The sequence below is a fragment of the Alosa alosa genome, chromosome 6 (genome assembly GCF_017589495.1).
Source record: "Alosa alosa isolate M-15738 ecotype Scorff River chromosome 6, AALO_Geno_1.1, whole genome shotgun sequence".
Taxonomy (NCBI): domain Eukaryota; kingdom Metazoa; phylum Chordata; class Actinopteri; order Clupeiformes; family Clupeidae; genus Alosa; species Alosa alosa.
The window spans coordinates 13,226,366-13,246,474 of record NC_063194.1 but is presented as its reverse complement, the minus strand read 5'-3'; the positions used below and the strand labels follow the sequence as shown (position 1 = coordinate 13,246,474).

Genomic DNA, 20,109 nt, shown 5'->3' with positions numbered 1-20,109 from the left:
AGTTTTGCGAACTCAGTGAGTGGTTTTGCCATTTGTGTGTAGAGTTTTGCAAAAAAAGCCATAGTTACAAAAAATGTGTTTAAGCATTCAGAAAAAACTGTAACCAGTGTGCTTTGTTGCATGGTCTCAATGCTTTATTGTTTTATTTCATGTGAATACTTACTAGAGGAGTAACTTTTCAAGTAGGCTAATGCAGTTGCTGGAAGTGTGCATTTAGTTTCCATGCTTATTGTGTTTCCACAACAATGTTAATGAGTAAATCTAGCCTACTGAAATGGCCACCATCTTGGTGAAGTGTGATGTGTAAGATCAGAAAGCAGAGGTTGATTATAGGATGGTAGCCTTAGCCTAAGTTGATGCGTTTTTCATAGCGCCTAAGAGCGGCTGAAGACATTGACAATTGACGGGGAGGATGATCATGTCATTTTTGAAAATACTGCTGGAGGGTTGTTGAAAAATATCTTGCAGGCTGGGGAGAGTCATGCAACTTTTGATTAAAGAACTCAAAATCTCTCCAGGTGGCTCCAGTTTATAACTAATTTACAGTCCCTAAACATACCTGCAGCAAATACCAAACCAATAAACATTCTCAGGTTTATTTTGGCTTCAAGAAGAAATGGGAATTACATTTCATGTGAAACTCATTCTACCCTTGTTAGATATTCTCTGCCGTAAGCTACTCGTGTTATCCTTGTAGGAAGTAAGTGAGTAAGAAGTCTAGTAACATTGTGTCTTGCAGCAAGACGCTGCGCCATCTAGTGGACAAACTATGTAACACCAATACTGGAAATGCAGCCTAAATGAAGAATCAATATTCGGTTTTCCTTTACTAAATTTGTAATTATTTATCAGCCGTTATAATTGTAGTTACCGATAGTATGTGCGTGCCTGTGTGTGTGTGTGCGTGTGCATTTGTGTATATGTGTGCGTGCCTGTGTGTGTGTGTGTGCGTGTGCATTTGTGTATGTGTGCGTGTGTGCATGCGTGTGTCTGTGCATGTGGATGTGTGTGTGTGTGTGTTTATGTGTGTGTGTTTGTGACTCTGTGTCCGGAACCTACCAATCTCTCTAATGAAATGCAGTTCTTTGCGTTGAACACTAGATGTCATAACACTATGTGAAGCTGCTGTTTCTTCTGCTAAGAAGCCAAGTAGCCTGGAAAATCCAGACCCTGGTAATTTAGAAACATTAAGATTGTGCTCTTGGATTTCCAGGGTACCAAAGAAGTGTAACTAACAATGTTACATGTGTCGTCTTTGGCTGATTGAAGACCAGACATGCTGCTGCATTCTGAATTATTAACTGTGATGGTCTTACTACACAAGCAGGTAGGCTAGCTAACAATGCATTGCAATAGTCTGGTTTGGAATAAAACATTGCCTGCATAAGATGTGGTATACTCATGGACGGATTATGAGCCACTGGGCACAGCCCCCCCGAAGAAAAAATAACCCCTTAAATTATGACTTATGAGTTTTGTGGAAAGAAATGGACAGATTGAGACTTGAAATATGACATAATGATCAACAGATTTAAGGCATCTTGCTGTGAAAAAAAGATGCCAATCACAAAGCATGATTATCACATAGTGTGACCTGTGTTGACTGGGCATCCCTGGGCATACTGTGTCAGATAAGGTATGATCTTCCTGATGTTGTAAAGGATAAACCAACATGGCTTTGTGACTGAAGATACATGCTCAGAGAAATATCAGTCATCAATTGTGACACCCAAGTTACGTGCCGATTTGGTTGGGGTCAGTACAGATGAGCCAAGATGGATGTTGATCTGTTGAGGAATAACTGTATTAATTGGGAACACCAAAAGCTCCACTTGCGAGAGATTAAGCTGAAGATGTCAATCTTTCATCCAAATTGAAATATCCCTGAGACATAAAGAAACCCGATCAGAAACAGTATCGTTATCAGGTGGGATTTAGTTCATTATAGCACACTTGCCTCAATACAGTAGGGCTAACTGAATAACTGTAGTTTTGCAGTCCACACCATGACAGACAAACTGAACTACTACACATATTAGTATGTGCAAGCTGTAATTATCATAATTAAAAGAAACACAAAACAGACTGAGTGAAGGAGGGACAAATAATTTAATTATTACTCAGAAATGGACTTCTCAGAGATTGTGGTCAGTTCTACAGAAGTCTGTTGACCAGGCTCCTCTGCCCTCTTGTCCAAAACGCTGACGCAGGGATGTCCGCGCAGGTAGAAACGGAGCGGCTTGGCCGCCCACTCCCCGTGGGACTCGATGCCAATGCGTGTGGAGGTCACCACCTCGCCCTCCTGCAGTGGCATCTCCCCAGGGTCCGTCTCCAGCCACACCTCGGCGTCGTCTGCCAGGTCCCTGCGGTCAAAGGCCCGGGGCACGTCTAGGGCTTGGCACAGTTTGGAGGGCCCGTTGCAGAGCTCCTTGTCCTTGAGGCTCCGCGAGCCCTCCCGCCTGCGGGCCCCTCGAAGTTGCCTCATCACTGTGTGGCCCTGCAAGGGCTCCAGTGCGCGCAGCAGCACTGCTGCTCCCTCCCCTGTGCAACACACACAGAAGCTAAACACACTCCACCACCGGTCAATGCATGACATTTACATATTGTTACATAGGTAAGCAAAGTGCTTTACAGTGAATGGGGGGAACCTCCCTCAACCACCACCAGGGCGGTGAGCCAGGCTCCATGGTGTCTCCTTCCTCCCAGTGTGTGTGTGTGTGTGGCTCCCAAACAAGTGTTCCAAAACCAATAATATTTAACTCATGACATCTGATGTGCCCTTTCTAATGAATAACACTCAGGAAAGGAAAATGCCACACAGAACAAAAGCAGCTGAATTCATCAGAGCTTTAGAAACCTTATGTAACCTGCGCCTGTGTTTGTTTTGCGGTAATGCTACATTAATGAAAATAACCTGCCATTGGCTCAACAGAGTTGGCAGAGTGTGGCTGGTTTACCCTGACTGGAGATGTTCATGCAGAGGTAGATGCCATAGATTGGGTAGACATAGATGGTGCCAGGTTTCATGAACATGGCCAGGTTGCGCTCCGTGCGCTTCCCGCCAGCCGAGTGGGAGGCCTTGTCCTCACCCCCCAGGTAAGCTTCAGTTTCAACCACTCTTCCCCTCAGCTCCTCCCCATTAGCACAGCGCCTCACCAGCACCTAATACACACACACACACACACTCAAACACCGCATGTTTACTGTTTGTGCATCCACTTTGTCTTTATAACATGTATTGTGTTGTTTTAGACTGGTGATGATATTGATGTACTGAGCTTCATAAGACATCACTTCAAGTGATATAAATTGACACAATCATCCCTGCTCATTGTAAACAACGTAGCCAGTAGATGGCGCATGTGAGCTGTGGCCTTTCTATCGTGAGTGGCTGAAAACATTTTAGACCAAAGCACAGGGACCAACAGAGTGTGAAAACCACAAGTCAGTCCTCACCTGCTGTGTGTTCACTATGATGGCTATGTGGGTTAGCTGTAAGAATGCACAGTCACACAAGGGGGAAGCACTAGCGTCACAACCTATTAAGCCAGACATTCCGTCCGGATGCCATCCCACAAGATTACTGTTTTCATAAATTTCCCCCCAACTCATCCAGGCATTGTTAAATTGAACACATAAACATGAGGGTTATTGTGCCGGAGGACCCTAATGGAAACTAAGGAATCGTGGCGCTGCCTGCTAATGAGGACTGTCTCCTTGCATTTAAATGAATGGTGATGTCTTGTTTGCTTGCTTTGGGCTGTTAGAGATTTTTCCAGGGCACACAAGTTCTGCATGAGGTGGTTCAAAGAGTGCTCAAAATTCAAGGACTTCCAGCATCAATCTATTTTTAGCTTGCATAAGTGATGTTTTGAGTCTAATGATAAGAATGGCCACGGCAGACATATTAAATATGAAGATTTGTTTTCTTGTTTAATCTTTACATGCTTATCAGTAGTGCCCAGTAACAACCCATGTAGCCTACACTTACACCTACATTCTCAAATCACAGTTCTACATAATGGCACCGTGATATATTAATTTCGGTAGGCTAATATTGCAATGCTGTCACAATAAAGCTTGTTCCTCACCTTGCCAATAAGGGCTTTGGCTAAGCAGACACAGGGCTGGTTGAAAAACTCTTGTCCCAGTTTGAGACCATTACTTTCACATGAAAAGTACTGACTCTTAAAATTATGTTCAGCATCGGCCCCGTTTGACTTGTCCACAGACTGCCTCCCACGTTTTAATACTGTCGACTGTGTGTCAGTCTTGTGTTCAACTGAGGCTGATTTTCTCTTGCGAGCTGGCATGTCAGGCAATGACAAGTAACTTCACTACCCAGACAAGGTTAACAATTCCTCGATTAAATGGCCAAACTACAACCCAGTGTTTTAATACTGCTTGACTGACCAACAGTCGTGAATCTTGCGTAACGTTATTGCAATTGCCGGTCAGGGATTGTTGCAATTTGATACTCCAGGTTTTACTGAATCGAGTTTCCGATATAAAACTGAACGAATCTCCACTCGGGTAAAACCTAAGACTAGCCTACTACTCTTAGCATTTTAATACGCTAGCAAAGACTGTTCACCATGAAATGTAGCCTAATTAAAGCGAATCTAGTTAATGTTCATCGGCATTCTGTTCTGTTTCAATTTAATCGAACCAAAACAGTTTTTGTAGCCTATCCTTGTAAAAATTGCTGGTCTGCAATTAAAACGCTTCGACTCAAGCACGGTTGAGTGTTTGTTATTGTATGTGCAGTGAATGCTGGGATATTTCCTTAAAGAGCCCGTGCCAAATTTAGGCTACTGTTGATAGTCTGATGTGTGCCGTGGAATTTTGAGGGACCCTATGGCTACGTTTTTGAAGAGACTCATGAAGGCTAGGGGTATTTTACGCGTCAGTGACACAGTGTCTTCACTAATAACTGTTTAAGTAGTCAGAGATTTACGTTTCTTTCTTTTTTTCTTTAAAAAAAAAAACCCCATTGAATTCTCTGTTTGATTCATTCCATAATGTGAAGCAGAGCTCCTTCTGAGGGCAAGCTCGCCACAATAGTTCTCTGCACGCTCATTAGCCCACCTTTCTCTTTCTCATTAGTCAGGTAGTGTAGTCCCACTCTTGAAATTAGTTATAAGGTGAGGCTCTATTTTCTGAAGTAGCCTACTGGCTTTGATGAGTCATGAAATGGTTTTGTTGACAGGTAAACACAAGCACTGTGTGCTTGATCGCTTTGATGATTTTGACAGACCTCTGGCTTTACTTGACTTCCTGTGAACACCAAGAGCAAGGTGAGACAGATGTGCTACTGAACGTCTGGCTCATTTCCCAATCTGGTCTCTGGGGACAACCCAAGTAGGGTTGCCTCAGGACTGGAAAAGAGGCTAGGGCCTCTGGTCTATGGATCTCCCACAGACCTCTTCTTAAACTCTGCCAAGGCAGCTTTGCACATGGGAAACAGGGGCTTTTAAGTGGCTGCAGCAGGTTACATAGCAACGATCAGCCACAGAAGGGCAAACAGGACTTGCTACTGGAACACCATTATAATGAATTCATTTCTTCTTTGAGAGAGGATGACATATTAGATTGCAGATTAAGGACTCCTGTGCCTCTGCATTTATGAACTGTTCCGTTGTTTGCATATTCTTTGCTCTCTAATATTTTTGTGTCAGAGACAGGCTTTTATTTGTATCTAGATGAAACAAGCAGTCACAAAACCACCTTAATGACAGAGTCCATAATTGTGGCGAAAGTTGTTGGTATTTCAGTTCAACAGCCAATCAAACACACCTTTCTCTGTTTCTCTTTTTCGGTCCTGAAACAAGGTGATGATTGGCTGGAATTGTTTATGGCTTGGTCCAAGCTATGTTTCCCCAGTTGCATAACCAGGCCTCTCTCTCTCTTTTTTTTTAATGTACACAGTACAGTAAAAACAGTAAACAAAAATATAGATAGGATTAGAATAGTGGACTGGACCTTTAAGGCTGTCTGTCCTTCAGACATCGGCTGAACAAATGGTGAGGGGTCATGTGGAGAGGTTTGAGTGACAGAGGATGATCTGGTTGTTTGGGTGTGAAGTGAACCGAGTAGCCCCTACTCTTGGGTCAGAGGTAGACAGAGCGCTGGAGGCCGGCCAGCGAGAGCTGCACTTTCAGGGATTGCTGGGCTCATGTGTAATGGGTGCTGAAATAGGCAGGGGGCACGCGGGAGGTTTCTCGTGGGGAAGCTGACACCATCCAGTAACCCAAGGATGCTATAAACATTCCAAGATGGAATACTTGCCCAGCTCGCTTTTATGATGTCATGGCAACTGTCCCTGTGTAACTTTTATCACTTGCTATTGGGTTATCTTATGACACAGATTTAGACAGCCATACATTAACAAGTGTGTCCCCCCACTTATACTTTTACAGTGTGTCCCCACATTTACTTCCATTTCAGTGTGTAAGATTTGCAGAGGAACATTCCAAATAATCACATAGAACCAATATGATTGCCATAAACCCACTGGGGGGGCAACTTAAGTCTTCTTTTTTGTGTAGGAGGTAGTGTAGTGTACTCAAAAATAGCCGTGCTGCTTTGGTTCACTATAAGTGCCTTATGGCTTCTGGCTGTGGGACATATGGGTGGGAACCAGACTCAAAAATCCGCAGGAGTGCAGCGCAGCACAGCCTGGGAAAAGGCCAGGGATGGCTGGCTGATTGTGTCATGCGTACAGTGTGTGGTGTCGGCTGCCGACTTCGGAGCCATTGTTGTAATGCTTTGGCTGCGATTCACATGAGTGTCAGCAGATCGGCTGGCAGGCTGGTTGCGGTCTGGCAGACGCTTCCATCATCAGCCAGTGATGAGCTCGGGCCTGGGCTCCTGATTTCTGGCACACCAAGCTCTGATAATACTCCTCTGTAGGGGCGTCAAGGACTCCAGAGGGACCCACACACGCATCACAAACACAAACACACACGCGCGCACATACACACACACACACACACACACACACAGCTGCTCTCCACCATACCACATCCTCAAACACATCAGTATGTTTAACTGACTGGGTTGGGTTGCCAACTATCATTTTCTATTGAATACCCCCCCACACACACACACACACCACCCCCATGGGTAATGACATTAACTTTGATCTGCTATTTGCTAAACCTGGGAATCTTGTCGAACCTGAAACACCTGACTTGAGACTAGTCTTGCCAGGTCAAAAATTGTGACTGGATCCCCTCATACACTCAATGTTTAAATGTGTGTTTTTTCCGACATCATCAGATGCCTGATATGAACAAGCCTGAAAGATTTATGAGGCAAGCCTTAAAAAGAGATGAAAGGAAACCTGACCTTGCCGCTGGTGCAGGTGTGTTCGCCCAATAGTGGACGGTGCTGCTAACGTGATTATTATGATTTAAGTGTAAACACACACAGATGGCAGGGTTCCATGCATCTCAGGCCATAGCAGACAGACTGTGGGACGGATTTTGTCTGTAGTCATCATGAAATAGTTTGTAAATAGTTGTCCTCTGTGTCTGTACCTCTATCTGTATGTAGTATAGACATCCTTGAACTTTTAATTGTTCAGTGTCCTCTGTGTTTGTGCTTCTGTCTGTATGTCTAACGTCCTTTTTAATTGTACAGTGTCCTTGAGTGAATTAAGGCGTTAGGCGCTTATAAATAAAATGTAGTAGTCATGTACAGTAGTTGCTATTGTACAGGCAAGGTTCCCACCAGATTGGTCAGACTAAAGCTGCATTCAGACATCCTTCGATTCACTTGTTGCACATCACTGGTCATCTCAAAAGCTGTGATTAGTTGAACTTTGTCGCATCGCTACATCATCGTTACATCACTGTTAGTCTCTTCCTGTGCTGTAAGGTCAGGGCTGTTGTGGAATCAGATGCTACCTGGAAACTAAGGCAGGGGTGCAGGGCTGATTAGGAGTCTTAAATAATGCATGTCTTTCATCACACTTTCCATATCTGTTTTGTTTCATCTTGCACTATTGTCATGTGTTCAGGAGCTGGCTCATATAACAACACACCAGCCAAGAAGACTGATCATCATGTGTTTCCAGCCATCACAGGATATGATGACATTGATGATTGAAAATATTCCATCCTATTCAATACCTCAAGGTAGAATTTTTCTCTATGCCAAACATCATTTTTGCTTTGCTGAGAATTTGAGGGCAGACAGTGGAAGCTTTGGGATGGCTGTGTCTTCTAACACCATAAGTTGTGTTTGCCTCACTGAACCTTTTCTAAATTTAACCTGATATCTCCGTCAGCTGACAAACAGAACCAGGCGTTACTAATCACAGATTCCACAGCTACTGCTTTGGTCCTAACACACACACACACACACACACACACACACACACACACACTCACTCTCTCTCTCTCTCTCTCTCTCACTCACTCTCTCACTCACTCTCTCACTCTCTCTCTTTCTCTATCCACAGTCACTGCTTAGGTTCTAACTCTCTCTCTCTCTCTCTCTCTCTCTCTCTCTCTCACTCACTCACTCACTCACTCTCTCTCTTTCTCTATCCACAGTCACTGCTTAGGTTCTAACTCTCTCTCTCAATCACTCACTCACTCACTCGCTCTCTCTCTTTCTCTATAAAATATCATTTTCTCTCTCTTGTCACGGTCACGCTTAGAATCCTAACTCTCTCTCTCTCTCTCTATATATATGTCTATCTTTCTATCTATCTATGCCTTTCTCTCCCTCTATCTATTTCTCTTTCATTACCTTTCTTTGTCCATCTATCCATCACTCATCTATCTTTGTCTGTTGTTCTCTGTATCCCTCTCTCCATTGCTTTCTCACACACTAAAGCTCTCTTTCTCTATCTATTCTTCTCTCCCTCCATCTCTGTTTCTCTCTATCCCTCTACCCCCCCTTCTCTTTCTCTCTCTCTCCCTCTCTATCACCTTCACACACACACACACACACACACACACACACACACACACACACACACACACACACACACACACACACACACACTACAGCTCTGTTTGCACAACTTATTAACCTATTATCCACAAAAGTGGCTAACTTTTTGGCTCTCCTTCCATTGTGAAAATGTATTGACATGGATTTACTTCAGAAGCTTATTTTAGTGCAGCGGGGCCGCTCTTTCACTGCTTCTCTCATCCCATTTTCGCCTTGCTTCGCTATACGCTTCTATTTTCACGAGGGAAAATAGGACAGCCATTGTAGTCCTTTCAGCTGAGCGCCAAGTGCAGGAACATTCTTTACGCAGTGTATCTAGGGATTCCTTATGCAATTATCCTTCTGCAGAAGTACTTCATTTTATTTCTATTCAGCTGGCAGCAGTCTCCATGTGACTGTGAGAATTTTGTTAAAGGCTTTTGGAATACATTGTTCAGCAGGAACCAAAAATACCTACAAAAATACCTACACCTAAAAATTAAGGCTTTGAACCGGTTCATGGAACAATTGAATGTTAGGAGCAAAAACAAAACCAGAACCTTTATTTTTTTTATGTTGAATAGAACGTGTATTTGAAATAATGGTAACTGGTTAACAACGTTATTTATTTTGTTATTAAAATTGAAAATTGAAAATATTTTATTCTTGATAACAGGTGCAGAGTTTACGCATGTCTGGATGCCTGAAGGCAGTGAACTGTGTCTCTATAAAGTTAACCTTAAAAGTGAAATGTGTCTATTTGCAACCAGAGCAGTAAATATTGTGCTGTGTTATATGTCGGTCTTAGAGATCAACTTAATTCATGTTTGAGTCTATCATGTAAACCAGTGTTTCCCAAACTTTTTTTCTGGGGACCCACTTTTTAAAAATGACAGACTATCGCGACCCAACTCGTGACTGTGGTAGTTAACAAACTACTGTAGATCCTAATAGAAAGCTGTTAGCTTTCCTAAGCTATATAAGGTATAAGCTAGGGGTATTACACAACATAAACTGTCACTAGGCTATGCTGGTGACCCAAATGAAATCTCCTACGACCCACCTGTGGGTCGCGACCCAGTCTTTGGGAACCAATGATGTAAACTGATTTTGAAAGTCGCCAGCTAGCTACAGTATGTTCTTTATACAAATTCAATGATTGAGGCTAATGGTAAGTCTGTTTTTGCCATATAGGCTAACTTTTCATAAAGGTTGTAGCCATATTCCTGTTACAGAAATGATTTGTGTAAGCTATACTATTGTATGCTGTTTAGTACATTTTTGTTGTTGTTTGACAATAAAAGACCTTGCTAGCAACCAATGTCTTCATTCGTTGGCTACAAAGAAAAAGCCTAAATGTATAAAAGCTAATGAGAATTGTGAATTATGATAAGTACATCCAGAGGCGGACAGAGTACACAGCTTCATTACTTGAGTAAAAGTACAGATACCCTTTGCTAAATTTTACTCAAGTACAAGTAAAAGTACAACAGTCAGATGTCTACTTAAGTACTTGAGTATCAAGAGTACAAGAGTAGCCTACATTTTCTAAATATTGCATTACTACTACCACAGTGCTTACATTTATGCTGATAGGCTGTCCCAATCAGTGACGCCTGCACAATCCAATCACATTTGAGAGGGAAACAACAAATTGAGGGTTTCCGAGATTTTTCTTTTTTCCTTTTTTTTTAGAAGTAGTAACGGGTACTCGTGTACAATATTTGCCTCTCAAATGTACTTGAGTAAAGTCATGAGTACTCCCCAAAAATGATACTCGAGTAAAGTACAGATCCCTCAGAATTGTACTCAAGTACTGTACTAAATGTACTCCATTACTGTCCGGCTCTGAGTACATCACAGTCTACAACCTACAATGTAGTCCCTACTCTGAATGCCTCACTAATAGTTTCTGTCCATTGTTGATATGAACCTGCACTGTTCAGCAACCTGTTCAGTTCAACACTCTGAACTAGCTTATATTGGTTGTGTCACATCATATGAAACAAGTGTGATCAATTTTGAGTAGTTGTGTTTACAGTAACATTTGACATCTGTGTTCTATTTCTTTACCTTTTGCCACTCGTGCATCAAGTGCATCACAATGAAAAATGTGTCTTATTGCATGAGAATGTGTTTAGAGTTTTGCAAAAAGAGTCTATGAGATCTACAAATTGTGTTTTATATGCAAAAACTGTTTAAGGTTTTGCCAAAAGAGGGATCGATTCAATAAATGTGTTCAGGCAACTGATAATTTGGTTCAGAGAATGGAGTTTAGTGTTTTAGCAATTGTGAAAAACAAGTTAATTCAAATTCAGTTACTCATATTTTGTATTTTAACATTGCACATAACCCTACATAGAACTTTATTAACCTTTTTTTTATTTGGTCCTAACCGGTTTGGGAACAGTAGTTTTAAGGTGGAATGTGAAACCGCAAACGTTAAAATATTGATTCTACTTGGAACAATCAATATTTAGGCAGCTGATTTATGAAACATCTTTTGGACTATTATGGAGATAATGTCCTCTCTAAAGACTGCACAGTCTTGTAAACTATGTGTCTCTAAGTGCAGGTCTTTGGATGTGAGCTGACAAGAAAGTCATTATCAAAGAAAGAGGGTGATGCATGTCTTACTTCTGTGGTGACATCTTCTCATTAATTCCATCTGTTGGATGTGATGAATGTTTAATGTGGCATCATAATGTTTAATGGCTCTTTTTTCCTTCTTTTACTCAGGGGTGGTGTGCAGGTGACCTGGGATATGGACATGGTGCTGGGTGGTGCTGTGCGGTGTGGAGGTGTGTGGTGGTGCTGGGTAGTGCTGTGTGGAGGTGCAGGTGGAGGAGAAGAAGGTGAGTTCCTCCCTATCTGCTTGGTAGGAGTTCTGACAAATGCACCTTTGGTAATCTCACACACACACACACACACACACACACTTCTGGCAGTCTGTTTGAGAAGAAGGAGAAACAGCTGGCTGACCTGCCTGTGCTTATTCATTCTTCTCCAAGGGTAGGATCCAGCTACACACACACACACACACACACACACACACACACACACACATACACACATACACATACTCTTTCTTTCTCTCTCTCTCTCTCTGACACACACACACACACACACACACACACACACACACACACACACACACTTACACACACATGAAAAAATGCACTCAAGCCCTATTAAATAGCCTAGACAGGAATGTGGACTGGTATGTTTGGATGGTTGGGAGATATCAGATCCAAGGTTGAAAGGAAACAATGTGTTGAATGTTGCGGAAATTGAAGACATATGCATTTTGTTCTCGCGGTGCTGGCACATTCCCCTCTTAAAGCATTTGAATGTCATCCTCTGCAGAGGCTCCAAAGAGAATGCATTTGTTAGTCATATCGGTTTGCAGAGACAGGCTGGGACTTATTGTCTAGATCAGAACCTGGCGCGTAGGAGCTGCCACTGCCGACCCCCCACACCCACCCTCTCCGACCACACAGTCTCTGGCTGTCTCTGATAACGGCCCTCTTTCCTAATGTCACACCTGCAGACCTGCAATCGCAGACACAAGCTCGAACAGCAGGTGCTGGGCTTGCTGAGGAAGCCTGTCCGACTGCCTGTCTGCTTGCCTGCTGCCCGTCGCCTTATCTGAATGAGGGGAGAGGTCCACTCAGCACTCCCTGCTTAATCTTTAACCCTCTTGTTTGTCTTCCCAGCTGCCCCAGGCTGCTTTGCTTGATATTGCCGCCTCTTTGAGAGGGCCACAGAGTTTCCCCCTTAAATGTTTTATGCTCCTCAGTGCTTTTGTTCAGAACATGCAGTGGAGCTGTGTTTAATTAACATGATTAAAGGATATTGGATGTCTGCATGCATTAAAATTTCATGACCCTTGGCCATCGTTATGACTTCTTTAACTTGTTATGCGTATGCCGCTAGACAGATGGACATTCACACTGATCCAGTGGCACTTTTACTTCCCATGTCAGTATAATGTGATTACAGTTGTGTAATAACTTGAATTGCTGCATGTGCGCCACTGAGGTTTTGGGGCAGGAGCGGAGGCACTTGACATCAAGGCAGCTAGCCGCACTATGCATGCGTGCAGCAGCTCCTGGCTGCGGTCCAACAACATAACTGGTTTTCTGATGAGTAGAAAAGGAACAATGGTTCACAGACAGTCGTGTGGTGACAGAACTGGGGACCTGGGCAGCCTGGCTCCTGGAGCTCCCGTGGTTGCGCTGTACACTCCTGTGTGCGCGGCGTTATTGGAGCATGTCAGCACAATCCACTGCCTGCTGACCCTCCAGTTCAACACGCCACACTACAGTATGAAGCTGCCTCCTGCCTCTGAATTATTCATGGCCCAGGGCTGAGTCAGTAAGTTGCACAAGGAGGAACTATAAGCGAGATATTGAGCAGGTTTGTCCCTGCTTAGCACTTCTTGCAGGCCATGGTGGCCATTCATTGATTTCGATGCATGATTAAGATTCAATGTGGGGTGCAGCGCTCTCGTTTTTTCCCGTTGCTCTCTTCCTCTGTTTATTTGTGTAAGAACGCTGCTGTTTTCAGAGCAGGGGCTCAGATGGAAATGACATTCCGTGAGTCTGTTCAGGCTCTGATGGTTCTCTCTGTGCCGTGGCACAAGCCTTTCAAAAAAGCATCAAACTGCCACTCACGGTGACAAATCAGCGGCTTGTGGACATTCGTCAGTCCTTGGTGAGAGCTGTTAAGGGAGGATGACAGCCGCCTAAGCGTCGGGCTTTGGAAAGCGACGGAGAGAGTAAGAGAGCTGCACCCCACTTTTCTGGTCAGCTGGCCTGCTGAGGAAACACTTTATGGGCCAGCTGCCTCGGCCCCCGGGTTGAAATGCGGCTCTCGCGCAACACTCTTCTCCGCTCTGCCGCTGACGAATGCCGTTTCAGGGGAGTCTGAGTGCTCTCCCAGGTCTGCTTGCTGCAGATCCAGCGTGGTCTGTAGCCCAGCTTAACCCCCCTCTCTTTACCCTCACCACCCCTCTCCTGGATCCACAGGGGCCCCAGTGTAGACCACATTAATTACTACTGACCTATGGTATATTAATCAGCAGCTCCCAGTAGACCCCCTCACATCTCATTGCACACCTTTGGAACCTGTGCACCGTGCTCTAATGCATCTTCTGAGAAAATTCATTTAGTTTGGATCCCTATTTGATTTTGCCAGCAGAACCAGAGCAGTTCATGTTTCAGGTGCCATCATCATGGTGTGTGTGTGTGTGTGTGTGTGTGTGTGTGTGTGTGTGTGTGTGTGTTTTAAATTTATGGCTGGAAACTCCAGGCAGAGCGCTGGTTGACGCCAGGGACGCCTCGTGCTAAAACGGCCTCTCTGTTTGGGCAGCCATTCTCCTGTCGTGACGCGATGGCGGGCCGTCCTTGCCTGCGTGCCTGGGAAGAGTGACTCAGAGTCGGTGCAGAGGAGGGGATGCTAGGCAACCTGCTGCTCACCCGCCCCCTCCCCCCTGTTCAGCAGCTTACATCTCCGAGGCCCGGGCTGCATGGCTCTCCCACTCACCATGGAACCTCAATCACAGCCGTGAAGGCCACATTTTGATCTCCTGCAATGTTACAACCTGACTCTCTTTATGTCAAACGTGTCCCTGGCAGTGCAAGAAGCAGGACACAGACTGATGCTGATATTTTAAGGAATGGAGCTGTAACTGTGCTTTTTCATCAGAATGGTGCTCTGCTGAGCTCTTTGCTGCATTATTGTGAAAAGGGTTGAATAAATTGCTTTCTCTCTCTCACACACACACAGAAACACACACACTCTCTCTCTCTCCTTCAGTGGCTCAGTAAGAAGAAGTCTTGGCCTTTGGTGTGCTGCAGTGTTGACACATGTCTCTGAAAGTGAAACTGTCACAGGAGAGTGCCTCCATTTCTGGGGAGCGGATGTCTTGAGCGGTGCCTGGCCCCTGGGCTGCTGTTTTCCAGGAGTCATATTCAGAGACGTCTGCAGACGGCAGACGTTGCCCGTCGTCACCTCCCGATTCCTCTGCCTTCTGCACCTCCTGCTTTTCAGCAGGCAGCTCCCCTCTGTGAGGATGAACTTTCACCAGGAACATGATGGAATGGCCGAGCCCCTCTCATTTAGACAAACCAGAGTTCTCAGTCTCCAAGGGGGGAAGAAGCACTGTTCACACCCATCGTCTGCCTTTACATCATACTTTCTGCACTGGTGCTTACAAAAAAGGAAGTGAACCACTGCGCTCTCCCCACATTTGCAGAACTTAGTTTTCAGGTGGGTATGTGGGATGCAGAGGCATTAGCTAAGAAAGGCTACTGATATTTTGAGGATAGAATAGAATAGAATAGAAAAGACTTCATTGTCATTGTAAGCAGAGCAAACAACAGAATTAGAGGTGCACTTCTAATTTGTGTCAAATGAAATTAGAATTTAAAAAGAAAAACAGGTAACAACACAAGGTAACATTACATTGTGCGAGACTAAACGTAAAAGAGTGCATACATATGTAGTGGATGCCAGTAGGATATGGCAGTACCTCTGTGTAACACAGTTAACCCCAAAGGTTTGATCTCAGTGGAACAGGTAGTGAGAGCCACTTCTGATAGATTTTCCTCTGAAACTTCTATGCTCTCTGGATCTCAGCCTGCAGAAGTCTAAGCCTCACAATAGACAAATCACCATCACTGCACATAGCCCTATCTAATACTATAATTGTTAAATTAGATTGGGAACACAACACTGTAACTAAGTATGGGTGATATGAGCTGTGTGATGGATGGTGTGGTGATAGATTTAGTGAAGGTGCCAGAGGAGTGACAGCCGTATTTGGAGAGTAAGCCCTCATAATTAGGATGGATAAGTACACAGCCATGGGAGCATACTGGGAAAGTCCCTGGAGGCAAATATGGTGAGAATGTCAATGATGTCTGAGAGGGAAAAAAAATGTCACTATGTCACAGAATGTAAATTTGATTTCTTTTGTCTTGGGCATTAGCTATCCACTGGTGAGGTAACCTGCTCCGGAAGGTTAATTATTTTGCCCCTTCATTTTTAACCTCCTGGATACTTACCCTGTGGGGGTTTACATCTACGGTTAGGTTAAACATTTGTGCATATACCCAAGGTTTGTTCTGTTTCTCTTTGAAGACAACTAACTTCTGTTATTTATTTATTTAATTATTTATTTAGTATTTTATGTTATTTCTTGATTAAACTATCTCATGGTGGTTGTCTAATTTGTTCCTATTGTTTTTATGGTAGCCAACCTCTTTTCAACATCATCATGTGACATTCATATATCTGAAAAGGCCAGTCTGACATGTGTACTTGTATGTATGTAGTGTGTGTGTGTGTGTGTGTGTGTGTGTGTGCGTGCGCGCGTGTGTGTGAGTGTTAACATTGATTTTTTTACGCCTAGCCTATAGTTTTTATTTTTTTACGCCTAGCCTATATAGTGCGCCTTGGATATATTATATAATATTGTAGGCTACATGATTAATTCCCTGTTAAATGCAATGCTGGTCTACGTATTAAGATTAAACGGATGTATAGGGTTTGCCAGGTAACTTTAACAAAACAGCTCGTAGATCGTTATAGGTTTGTTAACCCACAGACTTCCATGTCCCGACTCCCAAGCTCAGCAGAACAAGGTTTTCTTGCTTAGTCACGCCCGTACTCATGGGTGTGTTGAGCGAAGAAACACCTCCTAGGTCTATGCCGATTGGTGTTTGCATTTGACAGGCTTGTCCTTCAACATAACTATTCTCCGTGACCATGGGCGGGGCGCACAGTCGGCTGTGGAGAAACTGAATTACCGGCAGAAGACACAAACTTACCCTGCCTGATCTTTCGTGTGTGGGAATGTACCGGACACTGCGTGGGAAAGTAGGGTCCCACAAGTATATTTCGGGAATGTCTAAAGGTTTGGACCCTCATCATAGAACGTAGTTTTGGATCTGTCGGCTTACGTGTGCTGCTTGGGACAGATTTGAATTGTTTTTCCTACCCAGAATGAAGTGACACTGCATTATTCATTCTCTGGATCTCTAAAATCAGGCTCCACAGAGCATATACAGAGACTATCGTCGATTCTAGAAGACCTTAAGGGTAAGTGTCCATTCTGTTGCGTTTTTCAGATGGTAATCGAAGCGCATTTAAAGCACCATATGCATGACTGGCGCATGCGAATGTAAGCGTAACATTCCGAACGGAGTAGGTTATCGATTTGACTTTGGAGTTTAATTGAACATAGGCCTACCTGATAGGCTACGTAATGATAAATATGGGGTAATAACCTGTATTTCTTATTTGGGATTTTGTATTTGATAGAGCAAGTGATTTACTGCATAACCTGTCACTACAAGAGTTAGTTTGAAGCTTGGGTGAATGTGATGCAGTTTGAGCAGAAAAAACACCGCTGTCCTTCAAAGGTATATCGTTCGTTCTCCTACGTAGCCTACAAGCTCCTGTAGTGTCATTTGTAATAAACCATTCACAAAAAATAGCCCATAGGTCTATTCAAAATGCCCACTTGTTTTCTCTAAATTCTATGAACCGGTCTACCGATACGCAGAAATCACATGATGTGAAGAAAACGCGTGTATGTGTTGTGTTGTAGCTCACTCCGCGGCCCAGCCTGTCAGTACTCATGAGTGATAATGTGCGATATTGCCTTCTAGGCTGCAGAACGAGCGAGGTTTCCGTTTTACTGTGAATTTTAATATGTCTGCGATGTTAAGCGCAGCTGAAGTCGCAACTTTGAAGTGGTGTGATTTATCATTAAACACCTTTAGCGTGCCTCTCATGATGAGTAACTGAAATACCTCGTCTCCATCTCCGTTATGCGCATCATCCCTTCACCATCTATAACACTAGTGGTCTAGTGACCCCTTTACACGTTTGGTTTAGTCAGAGGAGACATTTTCATAATTTGTTATGTGTCATGCTCATTGCCCTTACTGCCGTATTCTTGCTTATTCAGAGGGCCGTTGTTTCTTGAGCACAATTATGTTGGAGTTTCGGCATATGTCATGAGAATGATATGTTGAGATATCATGTCACAGCCCTTGTTAGACTGCTTCTTAACTTGGATTACCGATTTTGCATGTTTATATTATAATTTTATTTATTATTAATGATGAACCACAAATGCAAATGTAGTTACTTCAGTAAAGTTTCAGTAACATAACAGTCCTTCATGTTAATTTATGAGGCTGTCTAGGCCCTGGCCTGCTTTGGCACACAGCTTCAACCCAAGCCCCTTTGTGCTTCCCAAATATTATCTCATGGAGGCAGGTCAGTTGGGAGGCTGATGTCAGGGCACCAATAAAGCTGGAGGTATGACGAGTGGTAGACAGTCACCACCATAGTCGTCACACACACACAAACACACACACACACAAACACACACACACACACACAAACACACACACACACACACAACGGAGACCACAGCTCTGCCAGCTGGACATGAACACCAGTAGTCCACAAAGAAGGATGAGAACGAGAGAGAGAGAGAGAGAGAGCTGAGGGCAGGGAGAGACAGAATGTTTGGCAGTGCGCACACAGAGAGATCCAGAGCTGCTGTTGAAGGGAGCAGGTGGACTATTCAGGCCACACTTAACTGGTATGTGGTTGCTGCAGTGGTTGAGTGAGAGTGAGCTCTCTCTAGTCATGCCTGCATGAGTCATGCTGCTGTATATGTCTGTCTGTCTGTCTGTCTGTTGCGCTGTCTACTTGCCTGTCTGTCACTCTGCCTGGCCAAGAGAGTCAGACAGACAGTCCATAGCTTAGCATTGATAGCATTGATGCTAACACGACTGAACAGCAGTTAAATCCAGCCTGAGCAGGCAGGAAGGGAAAGAAGGAAGGACAAGGGGAAGGAAGAAAACAAGAGCACATGAGAGCCACCACTGGTGTGAGTGGGTGACAGAGGCCACAGGCTCCTGACTCACACCGCATCATGGCACTGAGGCCTGGAATGTCATTCTTTTATTGAGCATTCCATTCTGTCCTCTCTCAATACAGCGATGATGATGCATCCTCTGTGCGGAAGTGGGGAAAAAAAAATAAAAAAAATAACAGGCAACAGTGTTCCTGGAATCAGCGGTGACGAAATCACAGAGTGCTCCCCTCAGCTTGTGGTTTTGGCCTCCCTGAAAGTGTGCTAGATGGGCGAGGGCTTAAAAACTTCCATGTGTGCCGAGATAAATACCACCTTCTCGAGGTTGCCAACGTGCGTGTAATACCAGTAACAGCAAACATGCCTCCATATTGTACTGTACTGAATTGTTTAAAAAGGTCCATTGCTGCTTAAAGCTTTCGTGAGTCGCTGAATATGTGCTACAATAGTAATAGAAAGGGTAGTGTTAAAGCAGAGAAGAGGGAGTTGAATGCAAAGCTGACTACATCCGCTGGCAAGCTTTTGACAGCACAACAGATAGTGCCTATCTCTCTGCCTGATCTCTCAGCTCACAGAAGGGCCAGTCGGCTAACATGAATGGAGAGAAGAGCTTTTTTCAGCATGCTTGCTAACCAACCTGTATGACAGCTTTTGGAAACAGGAAGATTGTTGTTCTGCCAGAGCAGGTATACTGTGGGTTGAGAATAGAACGTCCACACCATTGCTGACAAATAGCCGGTGCTTCTGAAGCTGTCTCCCAGGGGAGAGGAGGAGGCTGATGACTAAAGCAGACCCTCCCTGGCTCACTGTGATCTATGGGGCCCCTCGGCCACGTTCGGCTTTCGTCTGTCATTTCCCTCTCTTTCCCCAGACCTCCAATGTTATCTGAAAGATTAACCCCGAGATTGAGAAAGATGGGTCATGCCAAAGTGTTGTAATAGGTATGGAAAATTTCCCGCTTGTTTTGCATTTACATTTCTTAATTTAGCAGACGCTTTTGTCCAAAGCAACTTACATATGTAAATTATGTTACAAGGGCCATTCTACCCAGATCAACTCGTTGTAAAGTGCATTGTTTAAGGGCACAACGGTGGAAGGCGAGAATTGAACCCACAACTTTTCACGCTACTGCATGCTAGCCCAGCTCCTTAGCCACTATGCTACCACCACCTGTTTTGCTTTGTTGTGTGTTTTTCTTTATTTATCAAAACTTATTTTTTGTAAAATAAATGAGATTTTGGTTTGTATTAAGCAGAATGTAG

General features: G+C 44.0%; 2 protein-coding genes across 5 annotated transcripts in view; one reads left to right on the top strand and one right to left on the bottom strand.

Moving 5' to 3' along the window:
• Positions 1–2,090: 2,090 nt before the first annotated feature.
• mpg (N-methylpurine DNA glycosylase) lies at positions 2,091–4,746 on the bottom strand. The gene is made up of 3 exons (XM_048246462.1): positions 4,092–4,746; positions 2,958–3,162; positions 2,091–2,541 (listed from the first exon to the last, which is right to left on the bottom strand). Exons 1-3 carry the CDS (start codon positions 4,311–4,313, stop codon positions 2,117–2,119), a joined length of 852 nt encoding a protein of 283 aa, XP_048102419.1. The 5' UTR covers positions 4,314–4,746; the 3' UTR covers positions 2,091–2,116.
• A 12,005-nt stretch (positions 4,747–16,751) lies between these two features.
• rhbdf1a (rhomboid 5 homolog 1a (Drosophila)) overlaps positions 16,752–20,109 on the top strand; it is a 41,898-nt gene continuing 38,540 nt past the window's right edge. For all 4 annotated transcript variants that reach the window (XM_048246432.1, XM_048246431.1, XM_048246429.1 and 1 more), the window contains exon 1: positions 16,752–17,052. The gene's annotated coding sequence lies outside the window, so the exon portion shown is untranslated. The remainder of the gene's footprint in view (positions 17,053–20,109) is intronic.